This window comes from Tamandua tetradactyla, chromosome 7 (genome assembly GCF_023851605.1).
Source record: "Tamandua tetradactyla isolate mTamTet1 chromosome 7, mTamTet1.pri, whole genome shotgun sequence".
Lineage (NCBI taxonomy): Eukaryota > Metazoa > Chordata > Mammalia > Pilosa > Myrmecophagidae > Tamandua > Tamandua tetradactyla.
The window spans coordinates 64,300,251-64,325,343 of record NC_135333.1 but is presented as its reverse complement, the minus strand read 5'-3'; the positions used below and the strand labels follow the sequence as shown (position 1 = coordinate 64,325,343).

Genomic DNA, 25,093 nt, shown 5'->3' with positions numbered 1-25,093 from the left:
CAGCCTACAGTATCTAGTAGCAAGAGAGTTTATATCTTCTGTTTTCCAAGATAACCTTAGTTCATTTTATTCATTTACTTACAAATAGTTAGTGTAAACCTACTATTTGCCAGGCACTGTTCTAAACACAAGAAGTAAAGCAATGGAAACAAATGGAAAAATCTGACATTCTAGTCTAGCTTACTTTTTAGTGAAGGTGGGAAAGAGAAACAGACAATAAATTGCGAAGTATATTAGGAGGTAATGAGACCTGGGGGAAAAAGCAAAGCTAGAAAGACGGATAAGAAGACTGCAATTTCAAAAGCAGCATCAGAGAAGTTCACACCAAAAACACGATTTTAGAAAAAAAAAGACATAAAAGAAGTGAGGGGGCAAACCACCTGGATATCTGCAAAGAAGAGAACTCTAAGCAGGGCAAAGAGCAATCGTGAAGCCCCTAAGCAGGAATCTGCCTGATGTGGATGAAGACTAGCAAGGGGAAGAGCTGCCAAAGGTGGAGTGAGAAAGAAGGAAAGCAGGCAAAGATAAGATTGGGGCAGTATTTGAGGACTCAAAGGTACTGTAGGGACTCACAGACACAGTAAAAATTTTGGCATTTACTTTGGGAAAATAAAAAACAGAAACAAGTGGAGAATTAAACTCTTCTTAGTCTTACCTGTGTTTCTGCTTTTTGCTCAGAAGCAGCTGAGCCACAGAAGCACAGGTCTCAGCTTCTTTTACAGCATCCCTGAGTTTTCGAAAGAGATCATTCTCTGGATATTTCCTATCTTCAGCATCTTCCAGCATTACTCGTAATTCGATCAAATCTGCCAAAAATAAAAGCCATAGGCTATGTATGAGCAGCAACATAAAAAGTCATTCTAAAATCTTCATCAAATGGTCTCAGGTGAGTATTAGTAGAAACATTCTTCAGCTGTGAAAATCTCTTCAATTCAATAAAACTTAGGACTAGGTGCTCATTCCTAACCTCTTTTCTCTCAGGTAAGCAATTTGTTTTCCAAGTCAGTTTTCAGTGTTAGCTCACTCTGCAAAATATATAACTCATCTACTGCAAGTTATATCAACCTTTTCATTTAAAAGATGATCAATAGAAAACAAAATCTACATTCATGAGATCAATCTCAAATCTCATTTTGAAGCCCAGGTTTTTTTCCTTAATGGAGGAAAAACACATAAAACAAGGCCTCTTCTAAAGTGACACTTTTCAGTGAATTCATACAAGAAGACACTTAACCTTTCTTGTGGTTGAAGCTGGCAGATAATGCTTCTGTAACACGACTGACCCAAGTGTCATAGGCCTGTGCCCTGACTTTCACACCATAGAGCAGAGAAGGAAGATCTTCTAAGGGATAGCGGTATCTAGGAAAAAAATACAGAAATGAAAACTTGAAAAACCAACTACTTAAAAACAAAATAAAATAAACAATCAACAACTTGAAAATAAACAAATTTTAAGTACAATCAGCTCAAGAAAAGTACAAGGGCCAGGGAAATAGGATCCTAGGTCACATAAATAGAAAATCAAAAAAATCCAGAGTTAATTCAGAAAGAGACAAGGAGCATGTGAGATCAACTAATAAACTAATTTTAGATGCCATGCTTAGGTCCCACAGAGGAGAAGGCAGAATAAGAAGTTAGCAAGAGAGACAGAGGAGGGAATAACTAAAGACATTAGGAGGGAATAACTAAGGACATTAAGACTTGGTTTTAAAAAAGGTAAGAGATGTTTAATGAGATGTTTCTGGATACCTAAGACATTTCTTCTGCATGGGGCACGGGCACAGATCTGTTGGATGGTAGAGACACACAAGTCGCTCAGGATTACAGGAGCATGTGAGGGCAGAGAGGAAACATGTGGTTCTGCATGCTGAGCACTGTCGCTCATCATCAGGAACAAGTTCAAACACTTCTTCTTCTGACATCAGAACACCCTGAAATACAATTTATGCCACAAGATCAAGCCTTTCAAGCAAGAAATTAGAATTTTTCAATGAGTAAAGCTCTGACTTAAGGTAAAAACACGGAAGGTACATCATCAAAATACTTTTCAAAAATACCATTACTCATTTTTTTTTAACGGCTAAAACCAAACTTTAATGTCTAAGAATGCACGAATCAATGAAAAAAACTAAAGAAATGTCAGGTAATGATTACTATAATAGTCAAGATAGTGGGTTTCTGAGGGGAAAGAGAGAAGTTGTAATTAATTGGAGGTGCTTTTGGGGTGGTTGACAAAGTTCTATTTCTTGACCTGGGTAATGATGATAAAAATATTTACCAAATAGTAATTTATGAAGCTATGTATTTGTTTCATGTGGCTTTGTCTTTTTAAAGTAAACAACAAAGAGATTTATTAAAAAGCACTGCTGTCCCCAAGGGACAATGATCCCTTCAACCAGATATTTTAATAATCTATGGTCTGAAAATAACACTGATATGCACAAACTCATGTAAGGACAAGAAGTATAAAAGCACATAAATTATCCAAATCAAAATATAAGCTACTTCAGAAACAAATAAAAAAGTTAAATCACAATAAGTATACTGGTTTAGGAAGGTAAAGTATGTCAGATGCCTTTTACAAAAACTTCTATTAAATATACAGGGTTCCCTTTAGAGTTTCTGCTTTCTTAGACAAAGTACTTATAAACTCAATTGTGCTATGAGAGAAACTTTTTCAGTTCAACAAGTCAGGAAACAGGAAATTTATTTACTGGCAGATACATCCAGTTCTTTCATTGTACATTTTGTTTTTGATATCAGTTTAACCTAGATTTCTGCTGGCTATACTCTTTTAATTTTCTCATATTAACATTTAGTATTTACTTTAAAAATTATTTTCAATTAAAAATGGTTCCAAAACATATTGCAGGGGAGTCCTGGGAAGGTGGCAGAATAGGATAGCTCGAATTCAACCCTGCTCCAAGGAACAGTTAGAGAAGAGACAGGAGGGCAACTGAGATGGTGATCCCAGGGTGTACGTGACCTGGGACAGTCTTCTGCACACACAGGGAGGTCCTGGTTGCAAAAGCTGAGAAACTAAGGGGCAGAAAGCCAGAGACTGTCTGGCTGTTGCAAAGAGCCGACTACAGAAACTTGGGGCCTTCAGGAGAGCATACACAGAGAGACAAGACTAGGAAGTAGGCCAAGCCCTGTTCCTTAAACGCACTATCCTTACCAGTGCAGCCCCATGACCTGTGACTCACCCCATATCCCATGCACCTGAATTACGTCACCTGACCCCCAACTTGCGCTCCATGACAAGATGTTTGAGTCTTGAGGACATAATGCTGAGTGAAATAAGCCAGACACAAAAGGATAGATACTGTATGACTCCACTTTTATGACCATGGTAAAGGTAAAATCAGAGGCTTATAAAACAGAACATAGGGGACCTAGAGATACATAGAAGCTAGAGATGGGTGAATGGTTAGCTAATGAGGCTGAACTCAAATGTAAGCAAAAAGACAGAAGTGAAGGATGGTTCTCTAGTGGGTCTATATGTAATATTACCACACTGAAGGTGAACAAGATTAAAGAGGTTGTATAGATTTATGTGTCCCACTGATTAACACTAGAAATTTAAATAAGTTCTTGCAAGAACTACTTCAAAGGTGTGATTCATGTACAAAGAGTGTTTAAGTCCAGGGTATGGGGGGAAACTGCTATTGCATGCTATGAGCTATGTGTAACAGGAAAACATCAGCAGTACCACAGCAACAGCAGGGGTAAATAAGGGGGGGAGGGACAAGAGGTAACAGGAGGTTTAGATTTCCTATTTGGTGAGGGTGTGTTTATTGGTTATCTTTCTGTTGGGGACAATGAAATGATCAAAAATTGACAGCGTTGATAGACTGTGGACTTTGAGCATTATATATGATGTCTAATGAATGCAGGTGACTGAAGGATGCACTGACTGAGAAATTAGATTGGCGAACAATAGTGTATACATACAATCAAATATTGTGCTACTACAAAAAAGAACAAAGCTGTGAAACATGCAACAATGTGAATGAACCTGTGGGACATTTTGTGAAGCAAAATAAGCCAGAAATTAAAGAACAACTATATATGGTCTGCTTTAAAAAAAAAAATGCTTACAAGAAAGAAGGGATTTAGCAATACCAATCAAAATCCCAACAACTTATTTTTCAGAAATAGAAACACCAATAAGCAAATTTATCTGGAAGGGCAGGGTGCCCCGAATTGCTAAAAACATCTTGAGGAAAAAAAACGAAGCTGGAGGTCTTGCACTGCCTGACTTTAAGGCATATCATGAAGCCACAGTGGTCAAAACAGCATGGTATTGGCATAAAGATAGATATATCTGACATTCCCACCAACAGTGGATAAGTGTGCCTCTTTCTCCGCATCCTCTCCAGCACTTGTCATTTTCTGTTTTGTTGATAATGGCCATTCTGGTGGGTGTGAGATGATATCTCATTGTGGTTTTGATTTGCATTTCTCTAATGGCCAGGGACATTGAGCATTTCTTCATGTGCCTCTTGGCCATCCGTATTTCCTCTTCTGGTAGGTGTCTGTTCAAGTCTTTTTCCCATTTTGTAATTGGGTTGGCTGTCTTTTTGTTGTTGAGTTGAACAATCTCTTTATATATTCTGGATACTAGACCTTTATCTGATATGTCATTTCCAAATATTATCTCCCATTGTGTAGGCTGTCTTTCTACTTTCTTGATGAAGTTCTGTGATGCACAAAAGTGTTTAATTTTGAGGAGCTCCCATTTATTTATTTCCTTCTTCAGTGCTCTTGCTTTAGGTGCAGTTTGGCGGTTCCTCAAAAAGCTGAATATAGAATTGCCATATGACCCAGCAATACCATTGCTAGGTATCTACTCAAAGGAATTAAGGGCAAAGACACAAACGGACATTTGCACACCAATGTTGATAGCAGCGTTATTTACAATTGCAAAGAGATGGAAACAGCCAAAATGTCCATGAACAGAAGAATGGCTAAATAAACTGTGGTATATACATACGATGGAATATTATGCAGCTTTAAGACAAGATAAACTTATGAAGCATGTAATAACATGGATGGACCGAGAGAATATTATGCTGAGTGAGTCCAGCCAAAAACTAAAGGACAAATACTGTATGGTCCCACTGATGTGAACGGACATTTGAGAATAAACTTCAAATATGTCATTGGTAACAGAGTCCAGCAGGAGTTAGAAACAGGGTAAGATAATGGGTAATTGGAGCAGAAGGGATACAGACTGTGCAACAGGACTAGATACAAAAATTCAAAAATGGACAGCACAATAATACCTAATTGTAAAGTAATCATGTTAAAACACTGAATGAAGCTGCATCTGAGCTATGGGGGTTTTTTTTGTTGTTTTTTACTATTATTACTAGTTTTATTTCTTTTCTCTATATTAACATTTTATATCTTTTTCTGTTGTGTTGCTAGTTCTTCTAAACCGATGGAAACGTACTAAGAAACGATGATCATGCATCTATGTGATGATGTTAAGAATTACTGAGTGCATATGTAGAACGGTATGATTTCTAAATGTTGTATTAATTTCTTTTTTTCTTTCTTTCCGTTAATAAAAAAAGTAAATACACAGAATTAAAACAAAACAAAACAAAACAAAAAGATAGATATATCGACCAATGGAATCGAATAGAGTGCTCAGATATAGACCCTCTCATCTACGGACATTTGATCTCTGATAAGGCAGTCAAGCCAACTCACCTGGGACAGAACAGTCTCTTCAATAAATGGTGCCTAGAGAACTGGATATCCATATGCAAAAGAATGAAAGAAGACCCGTATCTCACACCCTACACAAAAGTTAACTCAAAATGGATCAAAGATCTAAACATTAGGTCTAAGACCATAAAACAGAGGAAAATGTTGGGAGATATCTTATGAATCTTACAATTGGAGGCGGTTTTATGGACCTTAAACCTAAAGCAAGAGCACTGAAGAAGGAAATAAATAAATGGGAGCGCCTCAAAATTAAACACTTCTGTGCATCAAAGAACTTCATCAAGAAAGTAGAAAGACAGCCTACACAATGGGAGACAATATTTGGAAATGACATATCAGATAAAGGTCTAGTATCCAGAATTTATAAAGAGATTGTTCAACTCAACAAAAAAAAGACAGCCAACCCAATTACAAAATGGGAAAAAGACTTGAATAGACACCTCTCAGAAGAGGAAATACAAATGGCCAAAAGGCACATGAAGAGATGCTCAATGTCCCTGGCCATTAGAGAAATGCAAATCAAAACCACAATGAGATATCATCTCACACCCACCAGAATGGCCATTATCAACAAAACAGAAAATGACAAGTGCTGGAGAGGATGCAGAGAAAGAGGCACACTTATCCACTGTTGGTGGGAATGTCAAATGGTGCAACCACTGTGGAAGGCAGTTTGGCGGTTCCTCAAAAAGCTGAATATAGAATTGCCATACGACCCAGCAATACCATTGCTGGGAATCTACTCAAAGGAATTAAGGGCAAAAACTCAAACGGACATTTGCACACCAATGTTTATAGCAGCATCATTTACAATTGCAAAGAGATGGAAACAGCCAAAATGTCCATCAACAGACGAGTGGCTAAACAAACTGTGGTATATACATACGATGGAATATTATGCAGCTTTAAGACAGAATAAACTTATGAAGCATGTAATAACATGGATGGACCTAGAGAACATTATGCTGAGTGAGTCTAGCCAAAAACTAAAAGACAAATACTGTATGGTCCCAATGATGTGAATCGACATTTGAGAATAAACTTGGAATATGTCATTGGTAACAGAGTCCAGCAGGAGTTAGAAACAGGGTAAGATCATGGGTAATTGGAGCTGTTGGGATACAGACTGTGCAACAGGACTAGATACAAAAACTCAAAAATGGACAGCACAATAATACCTAATTGTAAAGTAATCATGTTAAAACACTGAATGAAGCTGCATCCGAGCTATAGGTTTTTGTTTTGTTTTGTTTTGTTTTTATTATTATTACTTTTATTTTTTTCTCTATATTAACATTCTATATCTTTTTCGGTTGTATTGCTAGTTCTTCTAAACTGATGGAAATGTACTAAGAAACGATGATCATGCATCTATGTGATGATGTTAAGAATTACTGATTGCATATGTAGAATGGTATGATTTCTAAATGTTGGGTTAATTTCCTTTTTTCCGTTAATTAATAAAAAGAAAAAGAAAGAAGGGATTTAGATTGTAAGCTCTTTTAGCAGACACATTTATTTCTGGATTTTCTTTTCTTTTCTTTTTTTTTTTTTTTTTTTGCATCAGCAGACACCAGGAATCGAAACCAGGTCTCCAGCATGGCAGGCAAGAATTCTGCCACCAAGCCAACTGTTGTACTGCCCTATTTCTGGATTTTGAAAGGCTGTTTTATTATTGAAAACCTGGTATTCAGAGATAAGAACAAAGCCAATCAGGTCAGGATTAAGGTAGCTCAGAACACAGGCGGGAAGGAACACACGGTCTACATTTTAGACCCACACCTGATCTTTGAGATCAAAGGAAGAAACAATTATTTTGTCTGGTAACTCAATTTTCTATAGCACATAATCTAACTCAACATGTCCGGATAGATCATTTGAACAACTGAAACACAAGGAGTCCTCAATAAAAATGAGGGCCTTTTATTCTGTATAGCTTAATGCAATGTCTAGATACATCCAAGAATATATTAAGCAGATAATCAAAAAGTATTGGGAAAATCCCTTGATGAATGGGAGAAAAAATATGGAACTATTAAACTTTACCATTGGGGAATCCCCCAATACTGTGTCACACAATAAGGACACCCAAATCAACAGGCCAAACTTGATCTTGAGGCTTACTCTTATGAAGCTTATGTAGCTAACGGAAAAGCTTAGCCTACCTACAGGTGTGCCTAAGAGTTACTTCTGGAGGACCCCTTTTGTTGCTCAGATGTGGCCTCACTCTCTCTAAGCCCATCTCTGCAAATGAAATCATTGTCCTCCCCACTATGAGGGACATGACATCCAGGGGTGAAAGTCTCCCCGGCAGTGTGGAAGATGACTCCCAGGGATGAGTCTGGCTCTGGCACCATGGATCAATAATTTCAACCTGACCAAAAGGGGGAAAAGAAGTATAACTAATAAAGTATCAGTGGCTGAGAGATTTCAAATAGAGTCGAGAGGTACTCTGGAGGTCACTCTAACGCAAACTTGTTAGACATTGCTACCTATCTTAACTTGCCAAACCTCAATCAAAACCATTCCAGCCAACCCTAAAGAACACCTAGGGCAATATATAAGATTCTACAAAGGTTCCATGCACTAGGCTGACTTTTCAGAAACCCAACTTCCAGATAGGTCCCTGGACCAAATAAGTCCTGAAACCTAGAGGGCCCAGCCTCTCCAAGACATCAGATAGTTCCATTTCCCTACCCCGTACTACCGACAGCCCCTTTCAACATGAAAAGTTAGAATGGCCATAGCCCAACTACCCATAGAGTGGGATAGAAAGATCAAAGGTGGAGTTATACAGAGAAGGCAGGGTTTAACAAACAAATATGATTGCTGAATCATTAAACTGATTTTTCTTTTAGTCCCCAGTATCTTAGAGCAGCTAGAAGAAAAAAAACTAATAATGTGGAAATGTAACCCATACCAAACCCTGAAATCTGTTCTATAACTAATTGTTGTACTGTGCTTTGAGATTTATTGCTTTTTTGTAAAGTTATTTTTCACAAAAAAGGAAAAAGTCAACTGTGATGATAAAAAAAATATTTATTCCTTCTAGCCTCCTATATTCTGGGGCAGCTAGAGGGGAAAAAATCTGAGAGGATGGTATGGCAGCCCATGACAAACTCTGGGATCTGTCCTGTAAGTTGAAGAGTACTTTTGAAAACTACTGCTTTTTTCTTTCTTTGCTTTGTATATACGTTATATTATACAATAAAAATACAAAAATAAATGAATTGAATTAAAAAAAAAAACCCACATTGCTGGTGTGCTGGTCTGAATCTGTGGTGGACCCCAGAAAAGCCTTGCCCTTTAATCCTCATTCAATATTGCTGAGTGGGAGTATTTTGATTGTTTCCATGAAGATGTGATCCACCTAATTGTGGGTGGCAACTTTTGATTAGACGATTTCCATGGAGGTGTGTCTCCATCCACTGAAGGTGGAGTTGCTTACTGGAATCCTTTAAAAGAGGAAACATTTTGGAGAGAGTCCCTTTTAGTAGAGCCACGAGAAAACCAGCAGATGCTGTGATGTTCACCATGTGCCCTTGCAGCTGAGAGAGAAATGTTGAACTTCATCGGTTTTCTTGAACCAAGATATCTTTCCCCGGATGCCTTAAATTGGACATTTCTATACACTTGTTTTAATTGGGACATCTTCTTGGCCTTAGAACTATAAACTAGCAACTTATTAAATTCCCTTTTTAAAAACCATTCTGTTTCTGGTATATTGCATTCCGACAGCTAGAGAACTAGAATACCTGGTGTTTCTTAGTTTGCAAGAATTTGCATAGCTTCAAAATAAACAGGGGATCTATTGTATGAATTAACACCATCCTGGAAGATACTATCCAAAAAAATAGAGATACCTTTTTGGGAAATGCCATATATTATACTCATCCACCTTAAAGATTAAGACTGCACCACAGCATAATAAAGGATTAGAGAAGTCTTGCAGTAAAGAACTCCACTTTTATCTTTTCTTAACCTATCATTTCCCCAAGTTTTCTAAACACAGAACAGTTTTTCCTTATCATACCCTGTAACATAATATAAAGCTTTATGTTTCCGAGTTTCCTTTGGATTTGGAAAATCCTAAAATACCAGGAAGAAATGTAGAGAAGAAAAAAGCCAGAGAAACAAATTAAAAGGCTATTTAAAGTTATCCAGGTCATTAAATTAAAGAATGGGACAGGGTGTTAGCAGTAAAAAAGAGGAGGAGGTGATCATTGATACTGCAGAATATACAAACAAGCAAACACTTAAAATCAGAAAACAGATGTCTATGAAGGACATGAACGAGTCAAGAAGCACACTAAGTTTTCATATAATGGTTCTGGCAGTTAGTGAGATAGGCAAGAAAATGTGGTTTGTGAAAAGGGACATGAAACTCTATTTCAGATGCTGAAACTGACATGACAAAATCTAAACAGAAATGTACAGTTAGTACTTGGAGATATATAGACTACAAATGAGTGAATGGATATATCACCTCTCTCAAAGTGACAATAATACCTGTGGGTGCATATAATAGGAAGAAACATTAAGAGCTAAGAACTGAAACCACTAAGAATGATAATAACTGAAAAAGAGCTAACATCTTAAGAGTGGATAAAAATTCCTTAAAAAGTAGGACAATAAAAGAGAACAACATAAAGCCAAAGGCTAAACTCTGCAAACACTGGTAGTTAAGGAAGATGAAGAAAAGAGAATACGAGAAGTTTTGCCAAATGTAACTAAAGAAATTAAAGAAATAGTAGAGCAAACTGTTAGGGAAAGAAACCAAGGAAGCAATATAAAATGCAACTGCAGAACCATGGGGATGGAAGACAGAGAAAGGACTACTGGACTTGGCAATAAAGCTGTCATCAGTAAACTTTGAGAGTTTCAGAAGTATGATGGGAACAGAACGACAGTGATGATGAAGGGATAAAAAGGAAATTTCTAACCACAGAAAAATTATACAAAATGTTTCCCTGTCTCAAAAAAGGAAAAATCAGTACACCTGCAAAGAAAAGGCACAAGATGAAGGATAAGTTTAAAGGGAGTTTAGAAATTTGATTAAAGTATCATAACATGGTAGGGGATCAGAAGTGATTATATTCAAATTATTACAGAACAAAGGAAAATAATGTCCCATTAACAACTCAGGTTGATCTGAAGTATGGAAATACCTCACAAAACGCCTTTCCTGAGTGTCCACCAATGTACGCTAATTACAAACTTTAAAAGAAAGACTCCAGGCTATTTTTAATAAATATAATCAAAATAAGACATAAGAATAAAGTTATATAGAAGACCTAAATAGATGGAAGGGCATACCGTGTTCATGGATTGGAAGACTAAATATAGTTAAGATGTCAATCCTACCTAAATTGATTTACAGATTCAATGCAATACCAATCAAAATCCCAACAACTTATTTTTCAGAAATAGAAAAACCAATAAGCAAATTTATCTGGAAGGGCAGGGTGCCCCGAATTGCTAAAAACATCTTGAGGAAAAAAAACGAAGCTGGAGGTCTCGCGCTGCCTGACTTTAAGGCATATTATGAAGCCACAGTGGTCAAAACAGCATGGTATTGGCATAAAGATAGATATATCGACCAATGGAATCGAATAGAGTGCTCAGATATAGACCCTCTCATCTATGGACATTTGATCTTTGATAAGGCAGTCAAGCCAACTCACCTGGGACAGAACAGTCTCTTCAATAAATGGTGCCTAGAGAACTGGATATCCATACGCAAAAGAATGAAAGAAGACCCATCTCTCACACCCTATACAAAAGTTAACTCAAAATGGATCAAAGATCTAAACATTAGGTCTAAGACCATAAAACAGTTAGAGGAAAATGTTGGGAGATATCTTATGGATCTTACAACTGGAGGCGGTTTTATGGACCTTAAACCTAAAGCAAGAACACTGAAGAAGGAAATAAATAAATGGGAGCTCCTCAAAATTAAACACTTTTGTGCATCAGAGAACTTCATCAAGAAAGTAGAAAGACAGCCTACACAATGGGAGACAATATTTGGAAACGACATATCAGATAAAGGTCTAGTATCCAGAATTTATAAAGAGATTATTCAACTCAACAACAAAAAGACAGCCAACCCAATTACAAAATGGGAAAAAGACTTAAACAGACACCTACCAGAAGAAGAAATACGGATGGCCAAGAGGCACATGAAGAGATGCTCAATGTCCCTGGCCATTAGAGAAATGCAAATCAAAACCACAATGAGATATCATCTCACACCCACCAGAATGGCCATTATCAACAAAACAGAAAATGACAAGTGCTGGAGAGGATGCGGAGAAAGAGGCACACTTATCCACTGTTGGTGGGAATGCCAAAGGGTGCAACCACTGTGGAAGGCAGTTTGGCGGTTCCTCAAAAAGCTGAATATAGAATGGCCATACGACCCAGCAATACCATTGCTAGGTATCTACTCAAAGGACTTAAGGGCAAAGACACAAACGGACATTTGCACACCAATGTTTATAGCAGCGTTATTTACAATTGCAAAGAGATGGAAACAGCCAAAATCTCCATCAACAGAAGAGTGGCTAAACAAACTGTGGTATATACATACGATGGAATATTATGCAGCTTTAAGACAAGATAAACTTATGAACCATGTAATAACATGGATGGACCTAGAGAATATTATGCTGAGTGAATCCAGCCAAAAACTAAAGGACAAATACTGTATGGTCCCACTGATGTGAACGGACATTTGAGAATAAACTTGAAATATGTCATTGGTAACAGAGTTCAGCAGGAGTTAGAAACAGGGTAAGACAATGGGTAATTGAAGCTGAAGGGATACAGACTGTGCAACAGGACTAGATACAAAAACTCAAAAATGGACAGCACAATAATACCTAATTGTAAAGTAATCATGTTAAAATACTGAATGAAGCTGCATCTGAGCTATAGGGTTTTTTTTGTTTTTGTTTGCTTGTTGGTTTGTTTGTTGTTGTTGTTTTTTACTATTACTACTACTTTTATTTCTTTTCTTTATATTAACATTTTATATCTTTTTCTGTTGTGTTGCTAGTTCCTCTAAACCGATGCAAATGTACTAAGAAACAATGATCATGCATCTATGTGATGATGTTAAGAATTACTGAGTGCATATGTAGAATGGTATGATTTCTAAATGTTGTGTTAATTTCTTTTTTTTTTCTTTCCGTTAATAAAAAAAAAATAAAAAAAAATAAAAAAAAAGAATAAAGTTATAAAATGAAAATATTAACTACTAAGAGACTGTATATCCATATATATCAAGAATTAAAAAGCAAGTTCCACCTACTGTTAGTTCACAGGTAATGCAAATCACTAGAAAAAGAAATATGACCATACAGCTAAAATCCTTATTTCCCAGCTAATCTAAATTCTGAAAAAGAACCAGTTTAAAATATTTTGTAATTACATTCATACCACTTTTATTTTAAACATGTATAGTATATTTTATTCTGGTTAATATTTTTCCTATTTATGCCTATCAAAGCAGAATAGTGAAGAGCAGTGAAAATTAGATCATTACTAATTAGATCAAACCCAAATCTCTAAGTCCACTGTAATATTTTTCCTTAGCCTGTATCTTTATTACTTATGGCCCTTCAAATATAACAATATCAGAAACTTCAATGTAACAATATATAGAACCTATTATCTTTGAAATAGATTGTTTAGAAATACACAAACTCCTTAATTTTGAGATTATACAAACTTACCTGTCTGAAAATGTTATCACCAAGAAAACTGTGATTTTAGTGAAGAAACAAAAACACAAAAAACCAGGCTTCCTTTATATTCTACTATTTAGGGTATGCCAAAAATAAGGTTTCTACTCAACTTATCAATTGTTCTTGATAACTATATTATGTACATATTCTTCTAATGCAGAAAGACGATCTCCAAACTAGTAGTCTACTAAATGGGTTTGAAATGATAGTGACACACACAAGAAAATTAACCTAAATTCACACTTCAAACCATAGGCAAAAATTAACTTGAAGTAGGTCATATATCTAAAAGAGAGTTACAACTATAAAACTTATGGAAAATATAGAAGAAAATCTTTGTGAACTTGGATGAGGCAACAGTTTCTGAGATATAACCAAAAGCACAAGCCATAAAAGAAAAATTTTATAAAAATTAAGAACCTCAGCTCTTTAAAAGATACTGTTAAAAAAAAGAGAAACTGTTGAGAAAAGTTAAGACAAACTATTGACTGGTAGAAAATATTTACAAATCACATATCTGTAAGTGATCTGTATCCAGAATATATAAAAAACACTTAAAACTCAGTAAAAAGAAAACAAATAATTTAAAGGGGCAAAATATTTAAACAGACCCTTGCCCAAAAAAGATACATAGATAGCAAATGAATACAGTAGAAGATCCTCACTATCATTAATAATTAGGGCAATGCAAATTAAAACCACAATGAAATAAAACAACAAATCTAGCAGAATGCCTACATTAAAAAGACTGAAATACTAAGTGTCTGGGAGGATACAGAGCAACTGGAACTCTGATATACTGTCGGTAGAATGTAAAATGGAATCACTTTGGGACAGTATGGCCAAAAAAATTCTTTTTAAGTTAAATATTCATGTACCATATGGCCAGACATTCCACTACTAGTATTTACCCAAGAAAAATAAAAGCATATGTATATACAAAACCTAGTATACATTTGCAGATAATCTGATTCTATACAGAAAATCCTGAAAAATCCACAGCAAAGCTCCTACAGAATAAATGATTTCAGCAACAAGGCAGGGTACAAGATCAACAAGCAAAAATCAGTAGTGTTTCTATACAGAAGCAACGAACAATCAGAAGACAAAATCAAGAAAAAAATACCATTTGCAATAGTAACTAAAAGAATCAAATATCTAGGAATAAATTTAACCTAGGATGTAAAAGACTTATACACAGAAACCACAAAATATTGCTAAAAGAAATCAAAGAAGACCTAAATTAATGAAAGACATTTTGAGTTCATGGATTAGAAGATTAAATATTGTTAAGGTGTCAATTCTACCCCAAAGCAATGTAAAGATTCAATGCAATTCCAATCAAAATTCCAACAACCTTGATGCAGAAATGGAAAAGCCAATTAACAAATTTATATGGAAGGGTAAGGGGCCCCCGAAAAGCTAAAGCAATCAGCATTAAAAAGGAATGAAGTTCTAATTAGTGTGATAACACAGATGAACATTGAAGACATCAAGTTAGTGACATAAGCCAAACACAAATGGATAAATATTGTGTGATCTGATTTGAAACAGTTAGAATAAGCAAATTTATGGTGTCAGAATCTAGAATATAGGTTACCAGGGGATTGGGTGGGGAGAGAGAATTGGAAGTTAAGCCTGAAAACGTAGAGTTTCTATTCGGGATGATGGAAATATTCTGGTAATGAACGGCAGTGATGGTAGCACAACATTATGAATGCAATTAAGAGCACTGAAATATTTATCCAACTGTGATTAAAAGGGGAAATGTTATATTGTATATATGGTTACAAAACAAATTTTTTTCTTTAAATCCATAGAACTACACTACACAGTGGGTCCTAAGTTAACATGGATTTTAATTAATGGAACAATTATAAAATATACTATCAATTGTAACAAATGTCCCACACCAATTAAGATGCGGATGGTGGTATACAGGAATCCTGTATTTTATGCATGATTGCTTGGTAAATCTACAACTTCTCTAATAAAGAAAAAATTTTTTTTAATCTGGCACACAAATGTTAAGAATAGCTTAATTTGTAACAGCCCAACCTCGAGACAATAAATTTCTATAAACAAATGAATGGATAAACAAATTGTAGTAGATTCACAAAATGGAATACCACTCAGCAATAAAAAGGAACGAATTATTAATAAATGAACATGGACACATGCCAAAATATGCTGAGTAAAGGAAATTACACAAAAAAATATATAAATTACATGCTTCAATTCATATAAAACTCTTGAAAATGCAAACTAAACTACAGTGATAAAAAGCAGATCAGTGGTTTTCTGGGAATGGGAGAGTGGAATGGACAAGGAGGAAATGCCCACCAAGGGTTATGAAGAAATTTTGGGGGGTGACAGATAAGTATAACATTTTTACTGTGGCAACGGTTCCCTGGGTGTGAACTTAAGTCAAAACTTTTCAAATTGTATACTTTACAGATATATAGTTTATTATATGTCAGTTATACCTTAATAAAGGTTTTAAAAATGAAGGAAAGAATATCTAGGCGGAGAATGGCCCATACAAAAGTAGGAAAGAGCATAGTAAGTGTAAATAAAGAAGAGCAGTAAGGCTAGCTATATAGGGAGGGACAAGGAGAACGGGCTCAGAGAGCTGAGACTGAAGAGGTAGGCTTTTTTCATATATTTTCCAGTTCAATACGACAGATGTTAAGCTTTCAAAAATCTTAAGCTTTGGTTATTCAGTGTGTTTTATTCATTCAATTACTTGAAAGGGGGAAAAGGTATAATTCACAGTGATATTCTGCAATCACCAGAAACATAACTATTTCATACAAAGCTTAAAGAGAAAAGAAGGATTTTAATTTTCTTGTTTAAAGAAGTACTACTACTATATATATAGAAGATTTAAAAGATAAGCATATACCTAAGAAATTCTACTTGATAGGACTCCATTAATGAAAAATCTAGAAATTATATCAAGATTCCTAAAACTATTTCAACCTAAAGAAACCAAAATGGCAATTATAAAAACATGAAATCTTCTCCAAACTAGTGATTTCTATTTTCAAGTCCTACAGGGATGAAAAGATAACAGATTATTTCCATGGATCCAATTTTTGTATATTCCATAAGAAGTATCAAATATAGGAGATGTACGCAGCAAACTTACCATTTGTACAACAGACTCTCTTAATCGTGTCTCTTCTTCAGTCATGACAGTCAATTCTTTGCAGACCATGGCAGCCAGTCCAACATCTAAGCATTCCGGATCTGCAGCCATTTTGAAAATGAGCTCCTCATGTGAAAAGACACAATGGCGCCTTAGCCTTCGATAATGATTTACACATTGACGTCCAATAGGCAACTGAAGATGAGAAGATTTCCAGTTAAATTACTTCCTTATAACATATTCTAGAACTAGTATTTGCCCTCCAAATCCTCATTTCATTATAAAGAAACAGAATAACAAATCCCATTTAAATATAAGAGACAAAAAAAAGAGTAAAAACAAACAAAAAGAAAGAAAAATAAACAAACATGAGACAGCTGCAAATATTAACCCTTTATGGTCCAACAAGAATTTCAAAGGCCTTCCCATAGAAAATTCCCATAAGCTGAGATGCTGGCCTGAGCTGTTAATTTTCTATTCATTATTTATATCAAGAAGCAGGCGCTCCTTGGTACATAAGTGAGGTGCTAAACACTTTAAGACCAGTCTAACAAGAGGACTCTACAAGAAGAAAAAAAAAAGTAAAAGAAAATTTAGGCTATAAAGGGTTAAAGTTGGAGGTATTAAACATTCAAGTTCCCATAGAAAAGAACAGCTGTTATTAGAAGAAAGAAAAGGGGGAAAAGTACTATTTAAAAAATTCATACTGATTTCACATTTAAGAACTTTCTATTTTTTTGCAAGAACAAAGCAAAAGATTATTTAGATTTTAGCATCTAGAAATATTTTCAAAAACAACCAGTACGGCCTAAAGAGAATGCAAAACCATGAAATTATATACTTTATTTTCCCTAACAGTGAAATGAACAAATGACTAAATGATCCCTTTCCATAATCAACAGATACATTCTTTAAGACAAATTTCGAAAATTTCTGCAACTATCAAGCATTAAGCCAAATTATGATACAAGCTACATTCTACACATATACACACATACACATGCATACACAAAGATACACTCCAACTTCTTTTCTACTATCAGGTGGAAAACTTGATGGCTAAAAAGAGTTTTGTTTGGATTTGAAAACTATAATGTGGAAGAAAAAAATGAGAAAATGGAAGCTTAAAGAAACTTTAAGAATTCACCCCCATGTTTAAAAAGACAGAAGGGAATCAATCAGTGGAATCACACTAACAGTGTGAGATTATCTCTGAATTAGCAGTGTTTTCCTACTCTTGCAAAAAACAATCTTTCAAGAAAATATATATTCAACTTATGATTAAGAATTATCTTGTCTACATACAATTTCTGCATTTCTCAATTCTTGAATATTTTGTTAAATATGTCATACATAGCCTGAAGGTAAAGGGCAAGAAAAATAAAACTGTGGAATTTACAATTCTTAATTACAGTATATAAGGAGGATACATAAAACAGAACTGATAATCCACTGTGGCATATAAAAATTAGTCCCATTACTTTATTCCACAGATAAAGCTTCTACAACTTTTCTTTTCTTTCTTTCTTTCTTTTTTTTTTTTGCATGGGGAGGCACCGGAAATCGAACCCAGGTCTCTGGCATGGCAGGCAAGAATTCTGCCACTGTGCAATCTGCATCACCGCCCTACACTTTTCATTTTTATCACATATTTCTTTTAAAGAGTACCAAAGGCTTTCAACATATATCATCTTGTATGAAGTTACTAAATGAGTCTATTAGCATCTTTTATATATCAGGTAAAAATCTTAGGCCTAGTGAAAGTAAAAGAGGTGCCCAAGGTCAAACGAGGACCTTAACGGCAGAAACCATTTGAATCATCCCTGTTTCCCCATCCTACACCCAAGTCCATGTAAACCATAGATACTCAATAAATAATAGGTGAATTTTAAACACTACGACTCAAAACCAGTAAAAGCCTTAAGCTCAGTCTTGTTCTTGCTACTATGCCCTTTCTAGTCTAATAAAGAAGAAATTTTAAATTACTGGGTCAAATTAGACTGTGCATTATAAAATTTAATTCAATAGCTAAGGAAACAAAAATGATGTCTGTTTAATCATGAAATTTAATAAATTAAGATGCCCTCAGAAAACAGAGATCTGATATTACTAAAGCATTTCTCCCAAAATATTGAGAAGTGATAAAAGGAGCATCAACTGAAAGAAAAATGAATTATATTATATATGTATCTTTGCCCCAATGAACATGATATAATCATAACTAATTACTTTTTGATATCTATCTGATACAAAAGCAAACTGGCAATCCCTAGCATTATCATTTACACAGAAGTATAACCCACAGAGATCTCAATATTTTAGCTGACCTTTAAAAGTTAAAAAACAAACAAACAAATACAAAAACACTAAATGGCAGGAAGGGCAAAATCATCTAATCTCTCAGAAGGAAAATAATGAAGAGATATTTTAAAATAAAAACCAAAGAGCTGTGATGATTGCACAACTATGATGATACTGCAAGTCACTGATGATATACTTGGGATGCATACATATGGATGGTATGTGAATATAACTCCATAAAATTGGATTTAAAAAAAAGCAAAAACAAAAAATCACAGCTAGACGTGAAAATGTGGTAGAGGTAATACTTGAAATGATCTCTAAATATGATCTTCTTTCTAAGATCCAAAAGTGTTCAAAGAAAACTCAGAGAAACCACGTTCCCTCTGAAAAGAAGGAAGGAGTAAAAAAGCATCAATGGTCCATTTAAAATTGAAAGAAAACAAGGAAAAATAATGAATGGATGAAAACTAAGAACTATTGAATCCTCTAAGTAAGATGGTAACGGAAACTCTAACTGAACTTTCTACAGAACAATCATTTCAGTCTCCTCTGAAGTATTCAGGAACCCTGAACCCAACAGAGGAAATACGGCAACTAAGCTGCATTTTACAGAGATGTTAGTAGACGTACAACAGCCACTTGCTATAGAACAGACCCAGTCAGCAGTACAGAAGTTCACAGCTTCAGCAAAGTTGTAGCCCTGGTTAAATCCTGAGTGATAGGCACGAGGAAATGTCACAACAAACTCGCCAGCACACTGATTGGTCCTGTACACCTAAATGCAAATTGGGAACAAGGATACAAAGCAAAACAAAACAAAATAAAAACAGCAAAATGAAGGAAACAGATTTTATCAGCTAGTTTCAGAAGCATTTTCTAAAATTGAAAACAATACAGCATCAAACTATATATCGGAGAATATCAGGATTTAAAGTAGATACATTTTCACACACTTAAAATATTCATTGATGATATATTATAATTTATGACCATAATTAAAGCCAAAACAAATTCTCAAAGAGAAAATGTTATTCTCATTGAACTACTAGTTTCCTAACTTGATTAAGTAGGAGACTTTTTCTTCACAAATGCCAAAAGATGGAAGCAACCCAAGTGCCCAACATCCAATGATGGATAAACAAAATGCGATATATATATATATATATATATATACACACACAATGAAATATTTGTATTAAAAAGGAATGAAGTTCTGATTCATGCAACAACAAGAATGAACCTTGAAGACATCATATTGAGTGAAGAAATAAACCAGACACATAAGGATAAATATTATACGATCTCAACGATATAATTAGAATAAGCAAACTCAGAGTCAGAATCTATTAATACATATTACCAGGGACTAGTAGGGTATGGGGAGTTAATGCTTAAATTGTACAGAATTTGGGGGGTTGGGGGGGGGGAGACTGTAAAGTTTTGGTAATGAATGGTGATGATGATAGTAGTACAACATTGTGAATACAATTAACAGCACCAAATTATATGTTTATGTAATTAAAAGGGGGAAATTTTAGGTTGTATATACGTTACTAGAATAAAAACTAAAAGAAAAAACAGAGGACTGAACAACACAATGAACTCTATCACAAACAATGGACTATAGTTAATAGATTTATAACAATTCTCTTCCATGAAATAATACAAATTACCTCACTAATGCAAAATGTTAATAACTGGGTAGAATTGGGAATGGTATTTTATTTATTTTGTGCATTATATTTCTGTAAACCTACAACCTCTCTAACAAAAAATATACTAATAAAAAAAGGGAAAAAATGTATAGGATTAAGTCAGTTGTAGAAGTGTCAAAAAAAGAGAAATTTTCTTTTATATCTTTAACTCCTATGTTAGTAAATAACATAACAAAACATAAAATAAATAACAACAAAAGATGGAATTTTCTCCTACCTTTGTGTAATTTTTTTAGAAACTAAATTGATCAGCTTATATGGAGATATTCCCAATGTCAGTTTTTTTCCCTCACTTTGCTTTTAATACTAGGTATTTTTTGAAAGGTCCAAGATACAAGTAAAAATTCACTCTTAAAAGACCAAGTTACACTGTTAATGTTACTCAATCCATTTTCTTTCTTATTAAGATAATGATAAATACATGACTATAGTAAATTTACTAAATTTGAACTTTACTGGATGACAGTAACAAATTTGAGAATAATTTTCAACACAGTTGAAAAGTAGAAAAGGTATTTGTACAATTATTTTTACTTTATTTCATGTACTAGAAACTGTGAAATCTTCATAAGAAATATAATCTCCAAAAGGATAAGCATTATGTATTAGAGTTGCCAAAATACTGATACTTTGGTTAAGTAGAAATAACAAAGACTACAAGATTTTTGTTAAATTCAGAATATAATACTTTAATGATAGCAAAAAGTCATCTGAATAGGTAGCTATCCATAAACTATGACTCATGATTTAAAACACCCCTTCTAAATGAGATAAAAGTTGTTACGTCAGAGAATAAATTCTAAATTGACTAGAAGTTAACATGACTTTTTCTCTCACCAGCTACAAAACAAAGCATATACTGTGATTCTATCTAATCAAAAGCTAAAATAATTGAACTTAAAACTACTGAAGAGAGACACAAAAGACTCACAGGCACACCATGCTCCATGAGCACATTGGGGTTCATGATGGTGACCAACTGATGTAGGAGATCAGGCTGGGATTCAAATAATTCAGGGGCCAGCTCCCTCATCACCTCCTCCAATTGTTCTGCAGCATGAGATGGTACACCATACCATGTCTTTGGCTCCCCCCTAGCAACAGAAATAATTGGTTAGCTAAGTAGCGAGTGGTGCCAAAAAGGCCAGGGTTTCTAATTCTAACCCCCCAAGTTATAATTAACTCTGTTATTCCATAACCACGGACTACATGACCTTAATTCTGAATTCTGGCAATCATCTCATAAATCTGTGCTATTGTTCATTACAGGAGGTAAGGCAAGAGTATATGGACAAGTGGATACATACTTTACTATTAGAAAAGCAACTCAAAGAACACGAAGTCTTTAAGGTAGATTAGTAATACTATATTCAAACAGGAAAGGCACCATTTGAAACATAAGCACTGTTCAAAGGAACAGATCCACAGGAATTTCCAATTTTCTGCACAATAATCAAAGTGAAAGTCAATGTTCTCTATAATGCCCTTAAATAAATTCATAGAATTCAATTTTAGTATCCAAAGAAATAAGTCAAGGCTTGAATTTGTTGAAACCTTGAATATAGTTGTCTGTGAACATTAAGGACAAAACACTTGGTATCATAAATCGACAGACTCTAGTGGACTAGAGCTCATTTATTATATTAAATTGGGCTCCCTGGAAATGGATTTAAATTAGACATGCTATTTACAGAATAGCTGAATATCTTAATACGATTCACAAGGCTATAGAGAGCAGTGCTGCCCCCAATAGCATCTACTGAGATGAAAAAACATTCTCTATCTGGGCTAGCCAACACAGTAGGCTCTACTCACATGAGGTTATGAAGTGCTTGAAACATGACTAGTACAATGGAAGAAATAAATTTTTAATTTTATTTCATCTTAACGAATTTAAATAGTCACATATAGTTAGTGGCTACCAGACAAGACAGTGTAACAATGTAGCAGAGCAAAAAATTACTAGACTTTTTTTTACTGCATACTGCAATCTGGGGCAATAACTTCTAATTGGAGAGAAAAATATCATTTATTTAAGCTATCATAATACCTGGCAAGAAAAGCTGCAGGCAAGATACAAAAATTCAGAAAAAGAATTTGAGTTGCATATGTAATTTAGGGATTTTTAGTGAAAATATTAAAAAGAAAAAAAAACACTTAAAAATTTCAAATACTGGTTGCTTAGATCTCAAACTTTTTACCTTTCATAGCAAAAAAAGACCAAAAAATAAATAAAAAATTATTTATACCAAACAAGCATCATTTGGTCTAACATTACAGATTCTGCTGCATACACATATTTTAAAAGGGAAGGGTCTGAAATGCTATACCCTAAAACATTCACTTTTCTCTCCTCAATATATTATTCTACTTTTGGTAGAAAATACTTTCAGAGTCAGTTCTCACTAACAGATCACCTAATATTATTTGCACATACCAGTGCAAGTAATTGATGGAGTAACTCCAGTGATCTTCGATGTGCCAGCAGAAAGAAGAGAAACACATTCCTACATAGAGCCATGGCACCTTCATACCAGAGATGTCCACATTAATATGTGCAAGAACAGACTGTTCTAGAACAGGCATGTTATTCAAGTTCCAACCAGAAAGTGCATATTCCTATAAAAGAAAAAAAGGGTACATGAGACATCACAAACAACAAGTACACAACAGAAATCTCAGGGGGTCTCCAAAAAGAAGTACAAACCTTTTAATATTAACAATAATCCAGAACATAGAACCTGTTATTTTATTCACACCACATGAAACTCATATAACTGAATACAATCTTATCTATTCAGCTTTCCCTTAATTATTTCAGGTATCTATGGTTACTCTAAAGCACATGAGCTTCTCCCAGGTTACCAGTAAAATAATGTAAGACCAACAGTTCGCTATTATATTTGTACCTCATCCCCAGTAAAATAACCATCCAAATTTTTTTCACTATGTATACAGACTGATGTTAATATTGTAAAGACAAAACATAACACACAACATGATCTTACTGTCCATCCCTTATCAGAAATGGAAGGTCTCTGGGGAAACTGAACCATGAAAGCTCTAGAATCAGTAATACCAAACAGGATAGTGCACAGGATGAGGTCTGAGGCTAAAAACCGGGAATTAAATTATCCCCTTCATTTGTCCTGTTCCCAGAACACTAGCAGTCAGGTATATTATACTCCCAAGTAGAAGACAGGCGATTCACCACTGCAAAAATTGTACTTTTAATGACAGCAAAAGTAAAAAAAAATCAACAAAAAGGGTGACATATAAGAGTTGAGAAATTTCCTAAAAAAAGTTAGAAGTAAATGACAAAGAGATGGGAAACAGAAAATTAAAGGCTTGAAAGTTCTGCTTTGGGGAAGATGAATATTCTTCCCTATTCCTGGAAAAAATACAAAAAACAAACACAAGAAGATTCTGAAAAGCAGAGAGAAGGAAGACTGTGTAGGAACCTCAGGACCCAAAAAACAACACAATCATGAGTTTCCTGGATTTACTTTTTACCTTTATATACCACATTTGGTGCTGAAGAAGCTGGCAATCCAGAAATAACAATGAATGCACACACATAAAAAGTCACAGCAAAAGGCCCTTCTCCCTGGCCATATGACCAGAAGGGGAACAGCTTAGTAAGACAGAAACCTTCTAGCCAACTGTTCTATTCCAGCCAAATGCCACAGAATAACTGTTGCCCCAGCCCCACCCATAGCACCAAACGTCGAGTGGAGAGCTTAGACTTCAACCACTGCCAGTCTACGTGGCACTCTCACCACCCATGATGGGCATCTCCAAGAAGGTCTAGAGAAGGATCTGTGACTTTCATCCATCTGGCAGTAACCAACCTGCTGCATGTATCCTCTCCCTTCCTCCAGCCACTGTAGTGCCAGTGGAGAAACATGGGGAGCCTGGACTTCTGTCCCTACCTGGCAGTAACAAAGGACCTTTTTCCCTCCCCACTGGGGCAGAGTTCAGAGAAAGCCTAATGGAAAATCAAATTTCACCACAGCCCAACTGTAATGATACCATTCCCCCTTTGTGGTGTCAGTAGCGGTCTGTAGGAACAATAATAAGGCATTCCAACCCCTCTCAGCCACAGAGGCATCAGTGGAATCCACAAGGGAATTCATAAGTCCCATACCTACCCAGTAATAATAAGGAATCTCTACCCCTCCTACCCCCCCATTCAGGTATCAGTGGAGACCAAGTAAAGAAGCTGGACCTCTACTTTCATTTGGTAGTAATTAGGAGGCACTGCCCTGTTCACCCAAGTTCTTGAAAAACATCAGAGAAAAATAAAACAAAGTTTAAGTAAGATCCAGACTCTCATAACACCTAAAATGTCTAGTTTCAATTGAAAATCACTTGCCATTTAAAGAATCAGGAAGAGCTCAAACTGAATGAGAAAGACAATCTGTTGACAATCA

General features: G+C 35.1%; 1 protein-coding gene across 2 annotated transcripts in view; it reads right to left on the bottom strand.

Moving 5' to 3' along the window:
* Positions 1-25,093, bottom strand: part of KDM5A (lysine demethylase 5A) — a 150,986-nt gene that overhangs the window by 41,926 nt on the left and 83,967 nt on the right. For both annotated transcript variants that reach the window (XM_077169653.1, XM_077169654.1), the window contains exons 11-17: positions 23,098-23,279; positions 21,592-21,754; positions 19,601-19,720; positions 16,642-16,836; positions 1,750-1,931; positions 1,235-1,359; positions 656-806 (exon numbers count right to left, since the gene is read on the bottom strand). In XM_077169653.1, the coding sequence (XP_077025768.1) occupies positions 656-806; positions 1,235-1,359; positions 1,750-1,931; positions 16,642-16,836; positions 19,601-19,720; positions 21,592-21,754; positions 23,098-23,279 (1,118 nt within the window). The remainder of the gene's footprint in view (positions 1-655; positions 807-1,234; positions 1,360-1,749; positions 1,932-16,641; positions 16,837-19,600; positions 19,721-21,591; positions 21,755-23,097; positions 23,280-25,093) is intronic.